The 17,120-nt window shown below is 38.1% G+C and overlaps 1 protein-coding gene across 1 annotated transcript in view; it reads right to left on the bottom strand.

The window, feature by feature from the left end:
• Positions 1-3,208: 3,208 nt before the first annotated feature.
• The window catches only part of rpa1 (replication protein A1), a 29,661-nt gene continuing 15,749 nt past the window's right edge, over positions 3,209-17,120 (bottom strand). Inside the window, exons 13-17 of the mRNA XM_081614165.1 lie at positions 13,504-13,633; positions 8,513-8,689; positions 7,668-7,775; positions 7,333-7,419; positions 3,209-3,471 (exon numbers count right to left, since the gene is read on the bottom strand). Coding sequence (XP_081470291.1) covers positions 3,367-3,471; positions 7,333-7,419; positions 7,668-7,775; positions 8,513-8,689; positions 13,504-13,633 — 607 coding nt within the window. The 3' untranslated portion in view covers positions 3,209-3,366. The remainder of the gene's footprint in view (positions 3,472-7,332; positions 7,420-7,667; positions 7,776-8,512; positions 8,690-13,503; positions 13,634-17,120) is intronic.

Raw genomic sequence — 17,120 nt, 5'->3', positions numbered from 1 at the left:
AAAAGCTCACGCGGCGTCCTCTCGATACCTCTTAGGACTGCGGCAGGGTTAAAAGTCGGCTTATTCGTTTTTACCTAGCTTCACGGCTACATTTAGCTTTCAGAACGTCAATGTGTGTCCATCCTCACAGAGCACACCGACGTGGGCTACAGGATTTTTTTTTTTTTTTAACTAAATACATTTTTCCCTCCACAATTTTAATAGTAAAGAAGAAGATTTAAAAAAAATCTAATAACTTTCTTTTTTTTTTATCAAAGGAAAATCTCAAGGTACGCAGCGTCAGCCGCACAGCTCCATGTGGCCAGGCGTGCAAACAGACATCCAAACTCCACTGGTTGCTTCTTCTTTTCTATTACGGCCGCTGGCAAACAACTTCAAGGCCACCTACTGTATGTGGCAACACGACCTCACATCCATTAAATTCTTTTTTTTTAAATTTGGTTCATGAAGATAAATAAATGTTTTAATATTCTCTATACTTCCTTCAGTTCGCAATATTAATTTAAGGCTCCATTCCTGTCTTGTCAGTCTATTTTCCTCCCTTTCAGACTCATATTTCACAATTCATCAATACGTTTCTTTTCCTCCACATCCTTCGCATTTATCATTATTTCCCTCTCCCAATTTAACATAAGATGTAATTTAAATAGGTATTACCAACCCTTAATATCAGCATTACTTATACCCTTCTGTGTTTCTCACTAATATTTAATATTGAAGCTCATAAACAGACATGGCACTTTGGCATTGGTTGCCAGGTCTGTTTTCCGTCGAAACAATGTAAAACCTGCCCAACTTTAAAAAAAAAAAAAATATATATATATATATATATATATATATATATATATATATATATATATGATCTGCTGCTCCAGTATGTCCTGACTCTTATGGAGAGTGAAAAGTGCCAAATTACAATAAATAACTTGAAGTTTTTAGTTTTTTTAATGTGTCAGCTTATTAAAACTCTTCACTCTGCAAAGATACTGGGTCTTTGGATCCATCTTTAAATAATAGTTTATCCATAAATTGCTTATTAAAAAATTATCAATAAAGTTTTGTCAAATACGTTTTTATTTTTTATTAATTTATGCTAAGGTAAGTCAACAGATCTCAAATGCTCGGTTTAGATTTAATTTCAATGCAAACCATTAACTTTCTGATGTTTCTGCTGTAGAACCTCATTTAGTTTCTGGACCTTCAGAACCAGAAACAGAGTGTGCCCCAAACAGCATTAGGTTCTGGACCTTTTGAAACACACAGACGATGCTACAAAATATGTAAACAACTTAGTGTCTTTTTTTTATCACTTTATTCACTATTTAATCATTTTTACATTAGTTTTGCATAATGCTGCTTCATACCTTTTGATTTCAGTTCTCAGGGGGGGTGGTTTGCAGCACGTTTTCCCCACAGCAGGATTGCTGGACGGTTGCTTCTGTTGTTTTCTTGTCAGAATTGTTTCCATTTTGCTCTTTCATGTCAACTTTAGGAGCAAAGCAGCTCCTGGATTTCACTGGCAGCCAATCAGAAAGATGAGCCTTGCTGAAACCTAATTTCAGTAAATTGGGTTGAAATAATTTACTGAAATGTTGAAATAATATCTACATTTCAGTAAATCATTTCAACCAAAACCGAAAGACGGCAGCGATGAGAAAGTAGCAAAAGCACAGGTAAGAAAAGACAGGACAAGATTGAACGAGGACAAGGAAGACGTGCTGGGGTCAGGAAATTGAAATACTGAAGACCAATTCTATTATTCTTTGTATCAATCCTACAACTGTATTTTGAGAAAATTATACTGAAAAAGTAAAATGGAGTACAGAACGACTCCATATACACAATAGGTGTATAATGGGATAGAAAATATGCATAAAGCATGTTAAACTAAACAGCTGGTAATATTGCAAGGGTTCATAATTATCATTTTAATACATGTCAAAAATCAGATATGACATCCTATTATAGAGGAGAGCAGCATTCTTTGTCTCAATCATTTTGAGAGTTGAAGAAACATGATCTCTCTTTAGGGGTCATGAGAAGGTCATCAATTATACATTTCAATTTTGTGTCTACAGCATTAAAATTCAATATTGTATGATAACCGCTAAAATCTAACGTCACCGTTAACATTAAGTTACGCTTAGTGTCTTCTTCAGTGGTTCTTGGTGCAGCGTCCCCGCAGGCGAGGAGAGCAGATTTTTCATAGGGTTTAGATTGTTTGCTGGTGTGAAAGTGAATCAAACCAGCTGAAAATGATTCAAATGTTGCAATTGCGGGCCCCAACAGAACCATGGCCACATCTGAACTGTTCTAAAACCAGGTCCTACATTTAGGGCCAAATTAACCGGCTTGGAAAACCAAAGTAGGCAAAAAAAAAAAAACACAAAAAAAAAAAAACTGGATAGTGAGGTGATCGCTAGCAAAAAATAAATCCAAATATACTTTTGTTAAAGTTAAAACTTGCCATTTCTTTCCATTGTGAGACAGGCTCAATCTATCCCCGAACACTGCAGGCAGCAGATACAGCGCGCAGCAGAAACGATGCCATCGCAAGAAAAATGGGAAGGTGCAGCATTACTGATGTTCTGCTTTAATACAACATGAAAGCTATAGAAGGTATTATGCGCCTGCCGTTGAATAAATCTCCACAAGCTGAACCCTTTTCTTTTTCTTTAACTCGTCCGTTTTTTGCCTTTATAAGCAAACCAACTTTCCCCACATTTAACAATTTGATAACCAAATTGTCCCCCCATGAGGCAGCTTGATTACAAATATCTTTATTTTTTACACTTGTCACAAAAAAGAAACTACAAGACAAAAAGAAATTTCCATGACTTAAACCCAACATGTTTGAGTCGGCACCATCGGTGTGCTTGTGGACTGCAAGAATGTGAGAAATGGTGCCAACAAAAGGAAAAAAAAAAAGAAATGTGTGAGCATAAATGTTATCAGGGGTGTGCAGGTCCAGCCCAGGCATTTCTGCAAGTGCGTCAGAGGGTGAAAGAGTGCTGGTGACTGTGCTGGTCTACGCTTAAACACAGACACACACTTCCCCCACAATTTATGCACAAACAGCTGGCTGACTTGAAGCACACTTTTCTCACTTGTGGCTTACTGACCTCTGTAAAAAAAAATAAAAAAATTTAAAAAAAAAGGAAAAATTGGATAAAGATTTTATGTTAAAAGAAAAACAGTCCATCAGAGCTTAGAGTACCCCATAATAGTTACTTTACCTTTTTATTTAATGAAAAGCATAATAAACAAAAATACATAGGATTTAACATTCTAAAGTGAAACAGATTTGGAACCTGCACAAAAAAAACAAAAACAAAGCATATCTGATAATCTGCATTGGTGCCGTTTCTACTTGGCTTCCATACTCCGTATGTTCATGATCAGCCTCTTGCTGTACTCTCTGTGGTCGACAGGCTTCACGTCCATCACCGTCGCTTTAATCCTCGACTCGTCCTGTCAAACAAGAACATTTGATCAACGTCCGTTTGGGGTAAAAAAAATAAAAATAAAATAAATAAAAAAACTCAAGTAAAAATTGCCCCTTTAAAAAAAGATATCTCAAAGTGTGTTTTCATTGATAGTGAAATTGCGCAAATTGGTGGTTCAAAATTGAATTTGCTTAATCACGTTTGCTTAAACATGGCAATTTCGAAAAATCTCAAATTTTTTGATAGAAAGTTTTTGCACTAGAATGAGGTAGGTTTTTTGGTTGTATTAAAATAAGTATTTCACTAAACTGCAACAGCAACAATTTTTTTTTTTGCATCACACCAGTCATGTGATCAACAACCGGTTTTTACTACTGGTGGAAACGACAAACGAGTCAACAGGAAGTGTTAAAGAGGATGATTGCACTGGGTGTTTTTTTGTGACTTGCCGTGTGAACAAACTTATTCTGGTGTGATTTTTTTACTTGCATTTCTTGTTTAGCAGAAGCAACACAATTGTGAAGTTGTATTTTTTTTTACACGTTAGCTCAATAGACAAAGTTTTGCACACATTTATAATGGAAACACAGCTACTGATGTCCCTGAAACTTTTCAGCATCTGACCTCCAGTTGGTAAAAGTCCAACTGAATTTGCAGTGACAACTCAGGCGATGAGCTACAACAATTAGCTTTAGCATATGCAAGAGATGTTTAAGGCAACAACGAAAGGCGAGTTTTCCCCTTCATGCAGCTGTAAATCCAATAAAAAGCATGCATCTTTTAAACTGTGGTGTTAACCATGTAAGTGTATTTCTGCTGTATACGATACAAACTAAGCACCAGACTGCTTAACTGAGGGGAAAAAACCCAACATGTAAAATGGTATTTATCACAAAAAGAAAAAAACGGATGCAAACATCCTTCATCCCCAACAAGACATTTGGAGAAGCCGTGTGAACTGCGATGGTATTTAGCTTTCACAGCTGTCTAGACATGGAGAGGTCATTTCTCTCGGGGCCATTCATCCCTGCATTTAAACTGAGGTTACTCTCAATTTTTTCTCCATTAATCCTCGGCCGCTGAAGGGGATAAAATACAACGAACTCATCTCCCTTTGGACTTCAGTTCTCTCTCTTTAAAGAGCCGTCATATACCTTTGTGCGTTCCGTTTCAAAAGAGATATGCGGATGTATGTGTTCAACAAAATGGAGAACTTTTTATTCTCGCTTTCAAAAAAAACCTGAAGGTAAAGATAAACTCAACCATTTCCCGATCTTATCCAAAACGGGGGGATGTGGCAACTACTTCCCTTAAAGTCCCAAAAGGTAAACCGATGTTTAAGTAAAAATATTTTATGTAATAAGCCCAAAGCAAATGTGAGATATTCAACCAGAACATACGTTGTCCACATCTCCACTCACCATAAACAAACAACAAAAAAAAGAAAATCCACAGCTTTACGAGATCAATAACAAATAGCTCATCCATCACAATTATCTTTGCATCCACAGAAGATCTTAATCATTATGATTTCTGTATCCAATCTGGTACAATTCATAAATCCATCAAATGTAGGTCAAGTAAAACTAATCATCTGTGCTCTAAATTGGCTAAATTGTGATCATTGTTTTACTCCGTACAGCTGCTGCGTGTGCCGGCAGCACAACGGCCTGAGTGGGTGGGTTTAGATAACATATTCATGTTGTCAACATGACTTGTGGAGAATGTTTGAAAGGACAATACTGCATTATGTTTGCACATCAGTATAACAAACTGTTCCAACATCACTTCTTTTTTTAAACATATACATAAAACTGAAACAAAGTCCAGGAAACAATTCAATCCGTCTAGACGTGGCCTTTAGGTACAAGACATCATTAACGGTCCCAAAGTTTGAGTAACAACAATGATAAGTATCAAGACCACAAAAAGCCACAACAACAATGTGCACATTTACACTGTTGTGTCATAAAACCCTTTAATTGGTGATTCAAGTTAAGAGCCGAATGCAACAGCAGAATGTTGCTATAAAAAGGGATTTTGACGATCTGGTGGTGGCTCTACATGAGGGCTGTAAAGGGGAAAAATAATAATAATAAAAAGGATTACTTTATTTTTGGTCCAGGAAGTACTGTAAATGCATATTTTTTCATCGTTTAAAAAGACGACCGTACCATAAAGTAACAGTCCAGCCTTTTTGCTCCTTAACTCACACAAACACTTCTGGCTTAAACAAAAGAATATAACAGGATAGTGTCACCGTCCTGTCAAGGCTATTTTTCCTTCCACTAAGTTTTGAGTGACTTTGATTTTAGCAATTTTCCCCTGATAGATGACATTTTAGTACCAACAACTTTTTTGGTTCTAAAAAAATTCTCTTAGAAGGTTAATTTTTAGATTTTATTGAAACAGTAAGTCATTATCATCACAAAAAAACGCTTTGCATATCATGTCAGTTGACTTTTCGCTTTTGTTGGCAAAGGATAATTTAGGCAAAAAAGGATCACTTGTCAAAAAAATATAGGCAATTAGTTGATGATATATAAGCCTTTTCATTTAAATATTTGCCATTTTGTGTCATAATGTCTGCATAAAGCAATGTAAGCATACGCTTCCATGACTGTCCAGTTAAAAACGTGAACAGTGAGGCTGCAGGTGTCTCTGGTGAAGTAACCCAGGCTGTGGCTACATGGGCCAATACATGCTTGTAAGCTGTGCCATTGGCAGTTTGGACGCCACGCTGACCGTGACGGACACACAGTGGTCTCTTCTGTGTGTTAAAGGCGGATGCCGTCTCTGGCTTGCCTCCAGACTTCCTGCTCAGAGTCCCAGCCCAATCAATTCTTTTATACGTTTTCCTCCCCAAAAAGAAGAAGAAAAAAAAGATCCACAAGCGTCTGTCTGTGTTGCCCAAAGGAAACAGCGGCCACTGCTAAGCTGTGCAGGAATCCCTCAAAGCTACAGAAAAACCTGCTTTTTTATTTTATTGGTAATGACAGCAACAACCAACAAAGCCAGGCAGATTTGTTAATGATTAGGGAAACTGTTACAATGAATGGGCTGCAGTCTTTTTTTTTTTTTTTAAAGCTTAGAAAGAAATGTTCAAAGAATTTGAGGCATCATTATTTATTTATGCTTTACATGTCATTCATTAGCTTTGTATTTATAGACTTAAAACTTTTTCAACTTTCTCATATTGCACCACAAAAAAAACTAAAACCCTCAATGGAAGTCAATCTTTTCTGACTAGATGATTTAAAATGATAGAAGAGTTAGTTTAAGGCTAAATTAAATTTAAGACCTTAGATGAATATTAGGCTCTTTTTAAGACTTTTGAAGGCCTTAAATTTGTATATATATTTTTTTATTTTAGACTAACATAATTGGGAACCGTGCTATTGGAGGTTGAAAGAGACTCAAGACTGAATTGGAGATTTACCATCACGGTATAATCATGTGTAAACATGGCCTAGTCAAAGTAAAGACCTAAATCCCGCTAAAATTAATTTTCACAGATGGTTTTTATCTAAGCCCTCCCGACCCCACTAAGGGATAAGGGTGTAAAGAAAATGGATGGATGGATGGATGGGTTTTTATCTAATCTGAGCTCGAGACTTTTCGCAATGAAAAAAATTGACACAAACTCTTTAGATCTGCAAAACTATTAGGAGCACAAAACAAAAGACTTGATGCTGTAAAGGCATTCAAAGTTGGTTCTACAAACAAAGTATTGACCTGCGGGGCTAAATACCGTAATATACTTATTACATTCTTCAAAGAACATATTTTAAAAATCCATTCATCATCAGGCATATTTTGTGTTTTATTACATGAAATACACTGGAATTAGTTTTAATGTGCATCTGGTTGGAACTGTTTTACTTACATTGTACGTCTCCAGCTTCACTCTGTTGCGAAAGATAAAAGTGTTGAAGTTCGCTTGCTGGAAGATCTCGTCGAATGCCGATTCATTCTGAAATACGAGCAAATGTATTCTTTTTAATTCTCGTTTTCGACGAACCAACGCAAAGAAAAACAATCAATACTTAGAAATAATTGCTGGGATTTCTTATAAAGCATGCATGGAAGAGCAGAGACACAGCATCTTTAAAAGTAAGTCCAGGCATGTTTGGAAACAGCAAAACTTGAGGTTTACTTTTTCAACTGACAGTTTCACTTCTCTGAAAGAACCAAATGAATTTTTGGAGAGAAGAGACTCACCGAGTCCTTGAGCTGGCCCAAGTACGCGGCGTTCTGGCCCAGGATGGCCTCAGCGCCGTCCTGGAAGCAAGTCACCCACTGGTTGTCGGCGTAGTCCGCAATGTTGGCCTGACAAATGACATGGCAGAAAGAAAAATCCAACAGTGAATAAAAAAAAGTAAAAAAACTAAAACGGTGAAGTGTTTAAAGTGTGATGTTTTGCCCGATATTGCAGCTAGAAGACAGTGTGTATATCCTGCTGGTTATCCTGGCAAAAAACACACACAGAATCAGCGTGGAAGCAAATTCACAGCTTCTCCGACTGCTTGTGAAGAACAATATGTTAAGTGGTGAGAGCTACGAAATAAAAAATAATAATAAAATCCATTTAAGAAGTCTGCCTTTTGTAATCCTGCTGCTGACCAAGCTTTTGTAGTCATCTTCACATAAAAAAAAAAAAGGTTATTTTCTAACCGAGCTGGAAAAAATTATATTTGTGTTCATCAGTGAAAATGCAATAGGATAATGGAGTATACAAAAGCCTGCAGTGGTCAAACATAAAGTTGTAAAAAGCCTCAAGTCAAATTAAATCTGGTCCTCATTACAGTGTTTCACAGATGTAGCTTCAACATTTCTAACTTTAATTGCGGAGAGCAGTTAGAGGCAACGTTGTGAGACGGAGAGAGGGGCTAAAGGGAGAGAAGCACCGGTTTAAGGATGTAGAAGGACAAAGTATTAAGAAATAAGACAAAATAATTTAAAGCGTAAAAAAACAACCTCAGCTGAAGCCAAAACGGAAATAGAGAAGAAAAAAAAAATAATAAGCATATTGGTGCAAAGTGGGCGCCAGGTTTTAAGTCACTTACGGACAGAATGAGGCGGTACTTGAAGTTGGGAAACTCTTTATCGCACTTCTCGCAGCGGAACATGCCATTCTGCTGGTCCACCACCTTTTTGTTGCAGTCCTGGGTTGGGCAGGCCTGATAAAGACAGTTCTCCTTACGCAGAAACACGATGGTGGCTATGCAGGAGTAGTAGTCAGCCTAAACAAGGAGAGGGAAACAAATCCACTTTATTAGATGAACAAATACCTTAAAAGAAAAAGGAGATGCAGTTTTGCAATCCTGACCAGAACGTTGCTGGTTAAACTGCTTTACAAAAGTATTCTGAGGAATAATGTAGCGTGGATACAAAAGTATGAGACCACCTGTTAAAATGTCCAGTTTGTGTAATTTAAGACTGACATTAAGATAAGAGCTCAGATATTCTTCATATGTCTTTGCTATGAAGTATATCTGACCAAGAAGGACGCTTAGGAGAAAAACATCCAAACTAGGCCGAATACAGTAAAAACAGAAACATTAAAGTCTCCCAGATGGCATGTAGGAATGTGTTCTACATTTTAGCCATAATTCAAACTGTTTTGGACAAAAACAGCTCTGAACACCTCCAGGAAAATACCGTATACACAGTCGCCATGGCAGTGGCAGCGAATTATGAACGCCACTGGATGTTAGCTTGAACATTTCAGGATTCTTCTAAAAACGACAAATTTTGTCTTTAACTACAAAGTTAACCCATTAATCCCACATCAACTCAAATTGTGTGTATGCATCAGTAAAAACGTTCAGTTTGCATGAGCTAAACTGCAACAAACTGACGAATTTGTAGACACAAAGTAAGATGTTGTACATGCTTACCAAAGCAGATCAAATCAATAAAACAAACTCATGAACATAAAAACACCCGGATGTGTTCCAGCTGGATGACAAATTGTCTCAATAAGAGCGAATAAGTTTGCATCACCCGTCTTTTCCTTCGCAACAGATCTTTGTCGCACCCTAACATCTGTCTGATAAGAGTGGCTCAAATTCCCTCCAAATCCACGCTGAACATCCCATGCAGAAGAAGATCTAGGCCACTGCAGGGCGCGATAAAAGGATAACGGTCCACGCCGGAGCTCAGGATGTGGACGTGCCATCTATCCGTTAGACCAAAAATGTCTGCTGCGATTTGCAAAACAAAGAAGTTGTCTAAAATGGGTACATGATATCAATACGTCAAAAGAAGAAAAAAAAAAAAAACCTCCAGTGGCTGAATGTTTAATGACCATTTTGCTAAACAAAAACTTCAGAAGTCGTTACGTTCCACTGTTTGTTTTTCTTCTAATGAGTCTATTAATGTAAACGTCTCCAATTAGTGTGAGACTGATCTGTGAGGAAGGAAAATAAAGTGTTTTTCTTGTCTCTTTAACATATTGTTATAAATGCAGCGTCAAAACAGACAAGCGAGTTGTGGCCGCTTGCTCTCAGAAGGGGCACGGCGTCGGCGTGCATACTTCAAGTATTGGCACAAAGACTGCGACGAAAACAAAAAGTGACAGGAATTTGCTCGGCGGGGTCTTGAGAAGCCTGACCCTCCCTGCCATCGCCTATGGGATGTGGCAGAGTCAGCGGTGCTTTGTCATAACCACACTCTGCTACATGACACGCCAACAAGAAACAAGCAGCTCAAGATTTAGAGGGAGAAGAACTTTCAGAGTTCACCTGACATAGGCGAGCATTAAAAACGGTGAAATATTTATATTTTGCTACATTTTAAATAAGAAATCATCAAAAATTAAAAGTGTCTCAGTAGTTCTATTCAAACAGTTGAACTGAAATAGATTAATTACACATTACAACATTTTATGCCTTTAAATTTATTAACTTGGATGAGTATCGCTAGGAGCTGGTTCCGAAAATTACAAGAGACCAATTAACAGAAAAGGAATAGTTAGCACACTGAAAAGCGTGATTATGTAATAAACAGAATATCCTGAACTCACAGGGCCAACACCAGCAGACGGCATGATTTCCCCTAAATGAAATCTAACGGGAAACTTCACACAGGACCTCATAGGTTGGGCTCCCTACCTCTCTTCTCCTCTTCTCTAAGGCATGATTTTTCTGGTTTCATCTCTGGTTTAGGAGTGGCCTAACACAAGAAATACAACAGCTGTATGCAATCTTTGTAGTGGCTCTCTAAGCGTCACCTCCAGCTGAGTGGTTTTTGTTAACGATATAATTATTTCATTGACGGCCATCTTTTTCTATGACGATAAAAAATAAACAAAAAAAAAACGTGGCTTTTAAGGACTAAACGTCATTTGTCATTGGCGAAAGCAGACAAAATGACAGCGGGCGGTTGGTCAGACGTAGAAAATGTACAACATTTCTGCCTTTTGTGTTTGTAATCTGTCAGTCAAAAGTTAAAAAGCATAATTTCTGTTCATGTTTGGTCCCACCCACCACCTGAATGGCTTTTAAATCATTAATATACTGTGGCAGACGCTGCAAGTCAGATGAAGAGGCTTGGTGGATGCAAACCCAGGAAGGATCTATGGACTTATACCAAGTAGGCTAAAACACTTTTGACAGAAGAACTGCTGAGGGAGATGGCGGTACATGTGGATTTGAACTTAGACAAAACATTAGGCATCTTACCCTGAAGGCTCACCGCACTGATAAGTTCACTTTGTCAGGCGTTGAAATTTTATATTTATTGCTTTTACTGCTTTTCTTGGCATTTCATCAGTTTTTAAACTGTATAGGTTTTGGTTTTTGTAATTGCTCAGCACTTGGTTTGAAAGCCCTTTATAAATAACGTTACCATTACTGATAAGTTTACGTTACCCAACAATTGGCTTGTGACAAATTTTGTAATCTATGAAATTCCACATTACTTCTGGCGCCCCTGGGTGCCAACATTAGGCTGTTAGCTTGATTGCAGTATAACTTCAGTTTGTGTAGTTAGTATTATGAGTTAAACATTAGGAGACTCAAGGCTGACACTTAAATTGTAAAATACTCAATAATCCATCATTTGGCAATTAAATGCTGTTGAATTAGAGGAAAAAAAGGCCAGCAAAACTGATGCCCCTTTTTTTTTTTTTTTTTACTTTTCTTTTTTCTATGTGGGGATTTACATTCATTGTAGACTGTGTCGATATCCGTTTATTGAACAAATATTAGAACAGCAGTCTTTCCAATAATTAACTACATCATAAAACTTCTTTGTTAAACCCCTTTTATTATTATCATTATTATTGAAAGACTGAATTTTAGGTTTTCATTAGCTGTATGCCACAACAATTAGAAAAGCTTGGAATATGTCCATGTAATCAATCAATTAGTTTTTGCGCTTTGAAACCAATTCCTGAAGTAAATGTACTTTTCTTTTATATTCTGATTTAATATTTCTGTGTTGCTCTCCAAGGAACAGAGCAACTTAGGTACTTTCAAATATACATATGCAAAAATAAAGCAGAACACAGCATGATAGGAAACAACCCTAGCAGGCGTGGAGCTATGGGGGGGCTTGGGGGGGCGGCTGCTCCCCAGCCCGGATGGGTGCCCATGGGGGCCCGGGTCTGGAGGTGCCAGGGAGGGAGGAATTGTTTCAAGTTGCTTTAATGTCTGATTATAGACGGAGAAAGTGCGCCCTCGTCTGTTCAGAAAGGTGTATGTAATGTTAAAGTTACTGTCCCTCAATGGAATATATAGTAGTCAGTCCCAGTGACTGTTTGACTCACGGTTTAGTCAATGTGCTTCCTGGGTAAAAATAAAATGAGAAATGCGGCCCAAACCGCAGCCCCAACCCACCTCACCTAACCTCACCCCACCCCCCCGCTCGACTGTTTCCAGCAGCGCAGGTGATGCACGTGTGGGGCCCGGTCATTGGCCCCGCCCCCCGGCTGACTTGTTCCGCTACTGAACCCTAGCATTAGTATTACGATCACAGCTATCACATCACAGCTTCAAGCATAAAGAGAAGTCTGGTAAATGTACTTTACATTACCAATTTAACAAATCATACTATTATTCACTTAGCCAAAGATTAAAGGCATCTTCCCTTGTGTAATCAATGCATTTCATCCCCAATTTGATTGTACACCCAAACATAAATCAACAAGGTCCCACAGCTTCACAGTCATCATAATTGGATAAATCTATTCATTCCCGCCCCCGTCTTAATAAAACATTTTTCTTCATATTGCGATAATTACTATAGTGCAGTGCATTGTAAATTATGCCAAATTACTCAAGTTAACGTGTTGCCCGCACGTCACCCTTTTCTCCTTGAGAATATTTCTCCACTTCAGTTTCCTTCAGCTGCAAATAAGAAGGTGGAAATGAAAGAAAATGCATTTGCCTGGCTATTGTGGGGGCAGTCGTTTCATTACAGGTGCAAGGAATGATGCCTATGTAATCTTGGCGATCGATGCCAGAGATAAATGTGACTTTCAGCAGGTACATACACTAGAGCGGTAAGTGGACCTCTACAGAGCAGAGGGATTAATGAGCAGCCGGAGATAAATGCCATTTGGATTTGATTAGAAATATATACATGGTGGTGCAGCAATATTATTGATTTAAAAACAAATCATTATACTAAGGGTTAGCTAAAATCCTTCCGGAGGTGTAAATAGTAGAAAAAGCTACAAAATTGGATGCTTTAAGCTTATAACAAAATTAAAATCCTGAATAATTAAGGATACATTAGGGTTTTCATAAACATCCCAAAAGTTACCACAGAACAACAATATTTGTTGAACACCACCAATGTTAATGTACAGTGTTTTTGGAAAGTAGAGCGCTTCATTTTTCCCCACATTTTAATGTTCAAGCCTTAATCCAAATTGTATTTACTTAATCTCTGTCCTCAATATCCTACACATCCAAGGATGGCAATGTGGGAAAGTGGTTTGAAATTTTGGAAAATGTATTAAAAAGTAGAGGGAAAAATACCGTTCAGATTTACTGCATTTATATATCTCAAAACAAAGTTGTGTGTGTGCGTGTGTGTGTGTGCGTACCTTGTCGCTGTGGCCCAGATGCTCCGACTTCACGTCAGCCAAGGACTTCCAGTTCTCCGTGAGTCTTCCGCCGGCACCCCTCACCTCCGTCAGGGACTGTCCTTCCATGGCGTGTCCTTCCTTGTCAAACCTGCATGAATCAAAGTCGGCATTCGGTTAGATTCAGCGGTGAAAAAAAGAAAGACAAAAAAAAAAGAAAGAAAAAGATTCATATTTGTTGAATGGTGTTCACAGACTAGGAATCCAAGCTAGGAATTGACATTAAAAATCTGAACAATTTTGGGAGAATCCAAACTGTACTGGTGCCATTCGGTTCTTGAGCCCAACCCTAATAAAGTTAACTTATTAAACTTAAAACACTCAAATCAACACCTCAGACTCCTGATGGGACGATACACTTCATATGAAAAGTAACCGATTCGTGTTTTGTGAGGCACTTCACCTTCAGTAACACGTGGTTCTTTATTACAGTGAGATTTTGTGCCACAAGATTCTGTTGGACCCCATGATCAACTTCATGTATGACTTTGATGTTTTAACTGGAGATGCATCCATACAATATTTGTATCGATACTAATGTTGAAAAAAAAATAATAATAAAAAATTCTAAATCAATATTGGTGACAACATGCCCGATCCATGAGGGCAGATCTATTCAGTATATTTCTATATGTTGCACTATGAGTGACATCATGCTTTACTGCTTATTTTATATTGGCTGTTCTACTCTTAATTGCACCGACTGAACAAATTAAAGTTTTGTTGTTTTTACATGTTTGACCAAGACTGTGAAAGTATTGGCATATTTAAGTGTGCTGTACTGCTGCAGAGTTATCAAATAAATTTGTAACTCAGTACATTTATGTCTGTTACAAAAAGAAAAGGAAATTCGGCACCGTTTTTCTGTATCAGAAGTGAAAATAATTGAATGCTCTCCTGTTTTAACCCCAAAAGTTCAAACCACCTTATAGTTTAGATTGTACAAAAAAAACAAAACAACCTGACACCATAGACATGGGGTCTGAGCCAGATCCAGTCCAAGTTAAGCTTAATTATAGGCCATTGGCCCCAGTGGTGGAAAGTAACGAAGTACAAGTACTTCGTTACTGTACTTAAGTACAGTTTTCGTGTATCTGTACTTTACTTAAGTAGATTTAATAATGGGGACTTTCTACTTTTACTCCACTACATTTTACAGTAAGTATCTGTACTTTCTACTTCACTACATTTCTACAAAACTGTCGCGTTACTCATTACATCCAAGTCGCGTTGCTCTTTTTTTCCGTTAAAATGTGAAGTTCAGGGATTTAAGGTGGCGCCGTAAAATCCGAGCAATAACGTGACTTAGTGTCTGTTGTCACCCATCGGCTCCACCTTTACTCGCACGCGGAGCTCCAGACATGCGCAGTGGTTTCCTCTGAGCGGGAGGAGATGTTTGTCTATAATATAATAGCGCTGCATAAATTGATATGGCGACATGTAAAATCAGCAGCGCTTCGCTTTCACAGACGGTGGGGACTTCGTCCAACTTTTGTCACTTGGAAGGAAAGCTTAAAGAAAGGTAAGATCTGTGCTAGCAAAGCTAGCTGTACTGAGACACATGTTGCATCTGATGAAAAAAAGTTGTCACTCATGCGCTGAATTATTGTGTGGAGGTGTTGACTGAGGTGTCGCATATATGGGACAACGCTGTGACCAAAGTCTGCAATATAGTGATATGACATTCAGGAACGATCCGATTCTTCTGGACGGATCTTTACTAAGTCCTAAGGACTGAAGCCTCACTGAGAGCCGTTCTTTGTTCTTGTGTACACTGCGGTACACAGTGTGCGGTAGACATTCATTTAATCGCTGAATAAGTAAAAGTTGAACGTTGGACAGTGTTCATAGTTGAACGTTATTTACCGTTAATTGCGATGTTTCAGTTGTGGTTTCTGACATATGCAATATGGGCAACCGCCCAGGGCGTTATTTTTCTAGGAATAGCAGGAGACCTCTGCGGATTGTAGCACAGCGATGAAAGCAAAACAGAATGAAGTGAGTTTTAATTGATACTGGTTAAATATATTTCAGCTCTAAGTATTTAATATCTAGGTGTTTTTATGGGAATGTGGATCTTTCAGATCAATCTGAAAACCAATTTTGATAGGTAAACTTAATGTTATTGTGTCATTTAGCGCGAGGCGCTGGTCTTGGTCTCGGGTTCGGTGGTCTTGACTACAACTCTGCTACATGGCTCCTTGGTTGCATGTCCTCCACCCCGCCCGCACCTTCTTTACATCCCCTTTCAGTTAGATTTCTTTCTAAATAAATGTGACTAATGAAGTTCATGCTATGTCAGGACAGGAGACAAAATGTTTCCATCCCTGAAATTATGATTCATAGAATCACATATCTAAGACTAAACTGTTACAGAGAATAAACACAATAAGAACATGTTTAATCTGTGGTAGTGTTAATTAAAATGGCACATTTCTGATGTATTAAAATTAAATGCGATCGGCACACTTTATGATATTAGCGATTAGGTAATGCATTCAGCGAGTACTTTTACTTTTAATACTTAAGTATTTTTAAAAGCCAGGACTTTTTTACTTTTACTTAAGTAAAATGTTAATGTGGTACTTTGACTTTTACTTAAGTACATTTTTGACTGTGTATTTGTACTTTTACTTAAGTACATTTTTTGAGTACTTTCTCCACCACTGATTGGCCCAAAGCAAAAAAGACATTATTTTAAGCAAGATTTCACTGCTTTGGTTTTCAGAGCATAATTTGAGTAAGCAGCGTAAACGTCTGTCATTTTTGTAGCTTTTGCTTTGAATCTTCCAGCTCCATTTTGCTTGTTTGGGTGAGACGGGTGCAAATCATACGCGATTGATAGGAGCGGAACAGGGCGGGGCTTGTGTTGCGCTTGTTAACAGTCCAATAAAGTCTGTCCCTTATTTTTTCTCATAAACTACCTAATCACCTATTTAGACTACATTTACATTTGATCTACCCTTTGCTGGTTATACTGCAAGTTTAAACACCAATCATGAAGCTAATAATTTCGGCTCGACCCGGCCCCCTAACTTCAGGTGATGACTGCAGCGAACAGCAGGCAAGGAACTAATCAGAAGAAGTAGTGCGCACAATTCAGCATAACATTCGAGGGAAAAAATACATTAATTAATTAAAATGCATGGCATAACAGATCCAGTTATGAACGGCATTAGAATTCAATTCAAAGTTCGAACCAAAGAATGAGGCACAATAATACACCGTTGTTTACATGTCTTCAGAGGACTGCAGGGTGCCCACTTAACAAACAAACCTTTTTCCAAGCGGGGAATCTTGTTTGCCTTTGTCAAAGCATAGATGGCTGATCTGAGAGCAGAGAAGGCCCAGAAGCTTTTGAAATGAATCAACAGCGCAGACAGATGAGTTGGACAGGGTCAGTGCTGTTATCAGAAACCCATTTTCATGCAATTTTCTCAGAAACTGGAGAAAAGACAAGAGGAGGCAGAAGAAGAAAAGGCACTAGGAGAACTGAGATGGATGGAGGTAAAACGCAGAGGGATAATTCAGGTTAAAAAGGTCAGAAGTCAACAGAGCTTAGTAGTCTGGCGCGAGGC

This window comes from Poecilia reticulata, chromosome 13 (assembly GCF_904066995.2).
Source record: "Poecilia reticulata chromosome 13, P_reticulata-male-v2, whole genome shotgun sequence".
In the NCBI taxonomy this organism is placed as follows: Eukaryota; Metazoa; Chordata; class Actinopteri; order Cyprinodontiformes; family Poeciliidae; genus Poecilia; species Poecilia reticulata.
The sequence above is the reverse complement of the archived record's forward strand: the minus strand, read 5'-3'. Positions and strand labels throughout refer to the sequence as shown.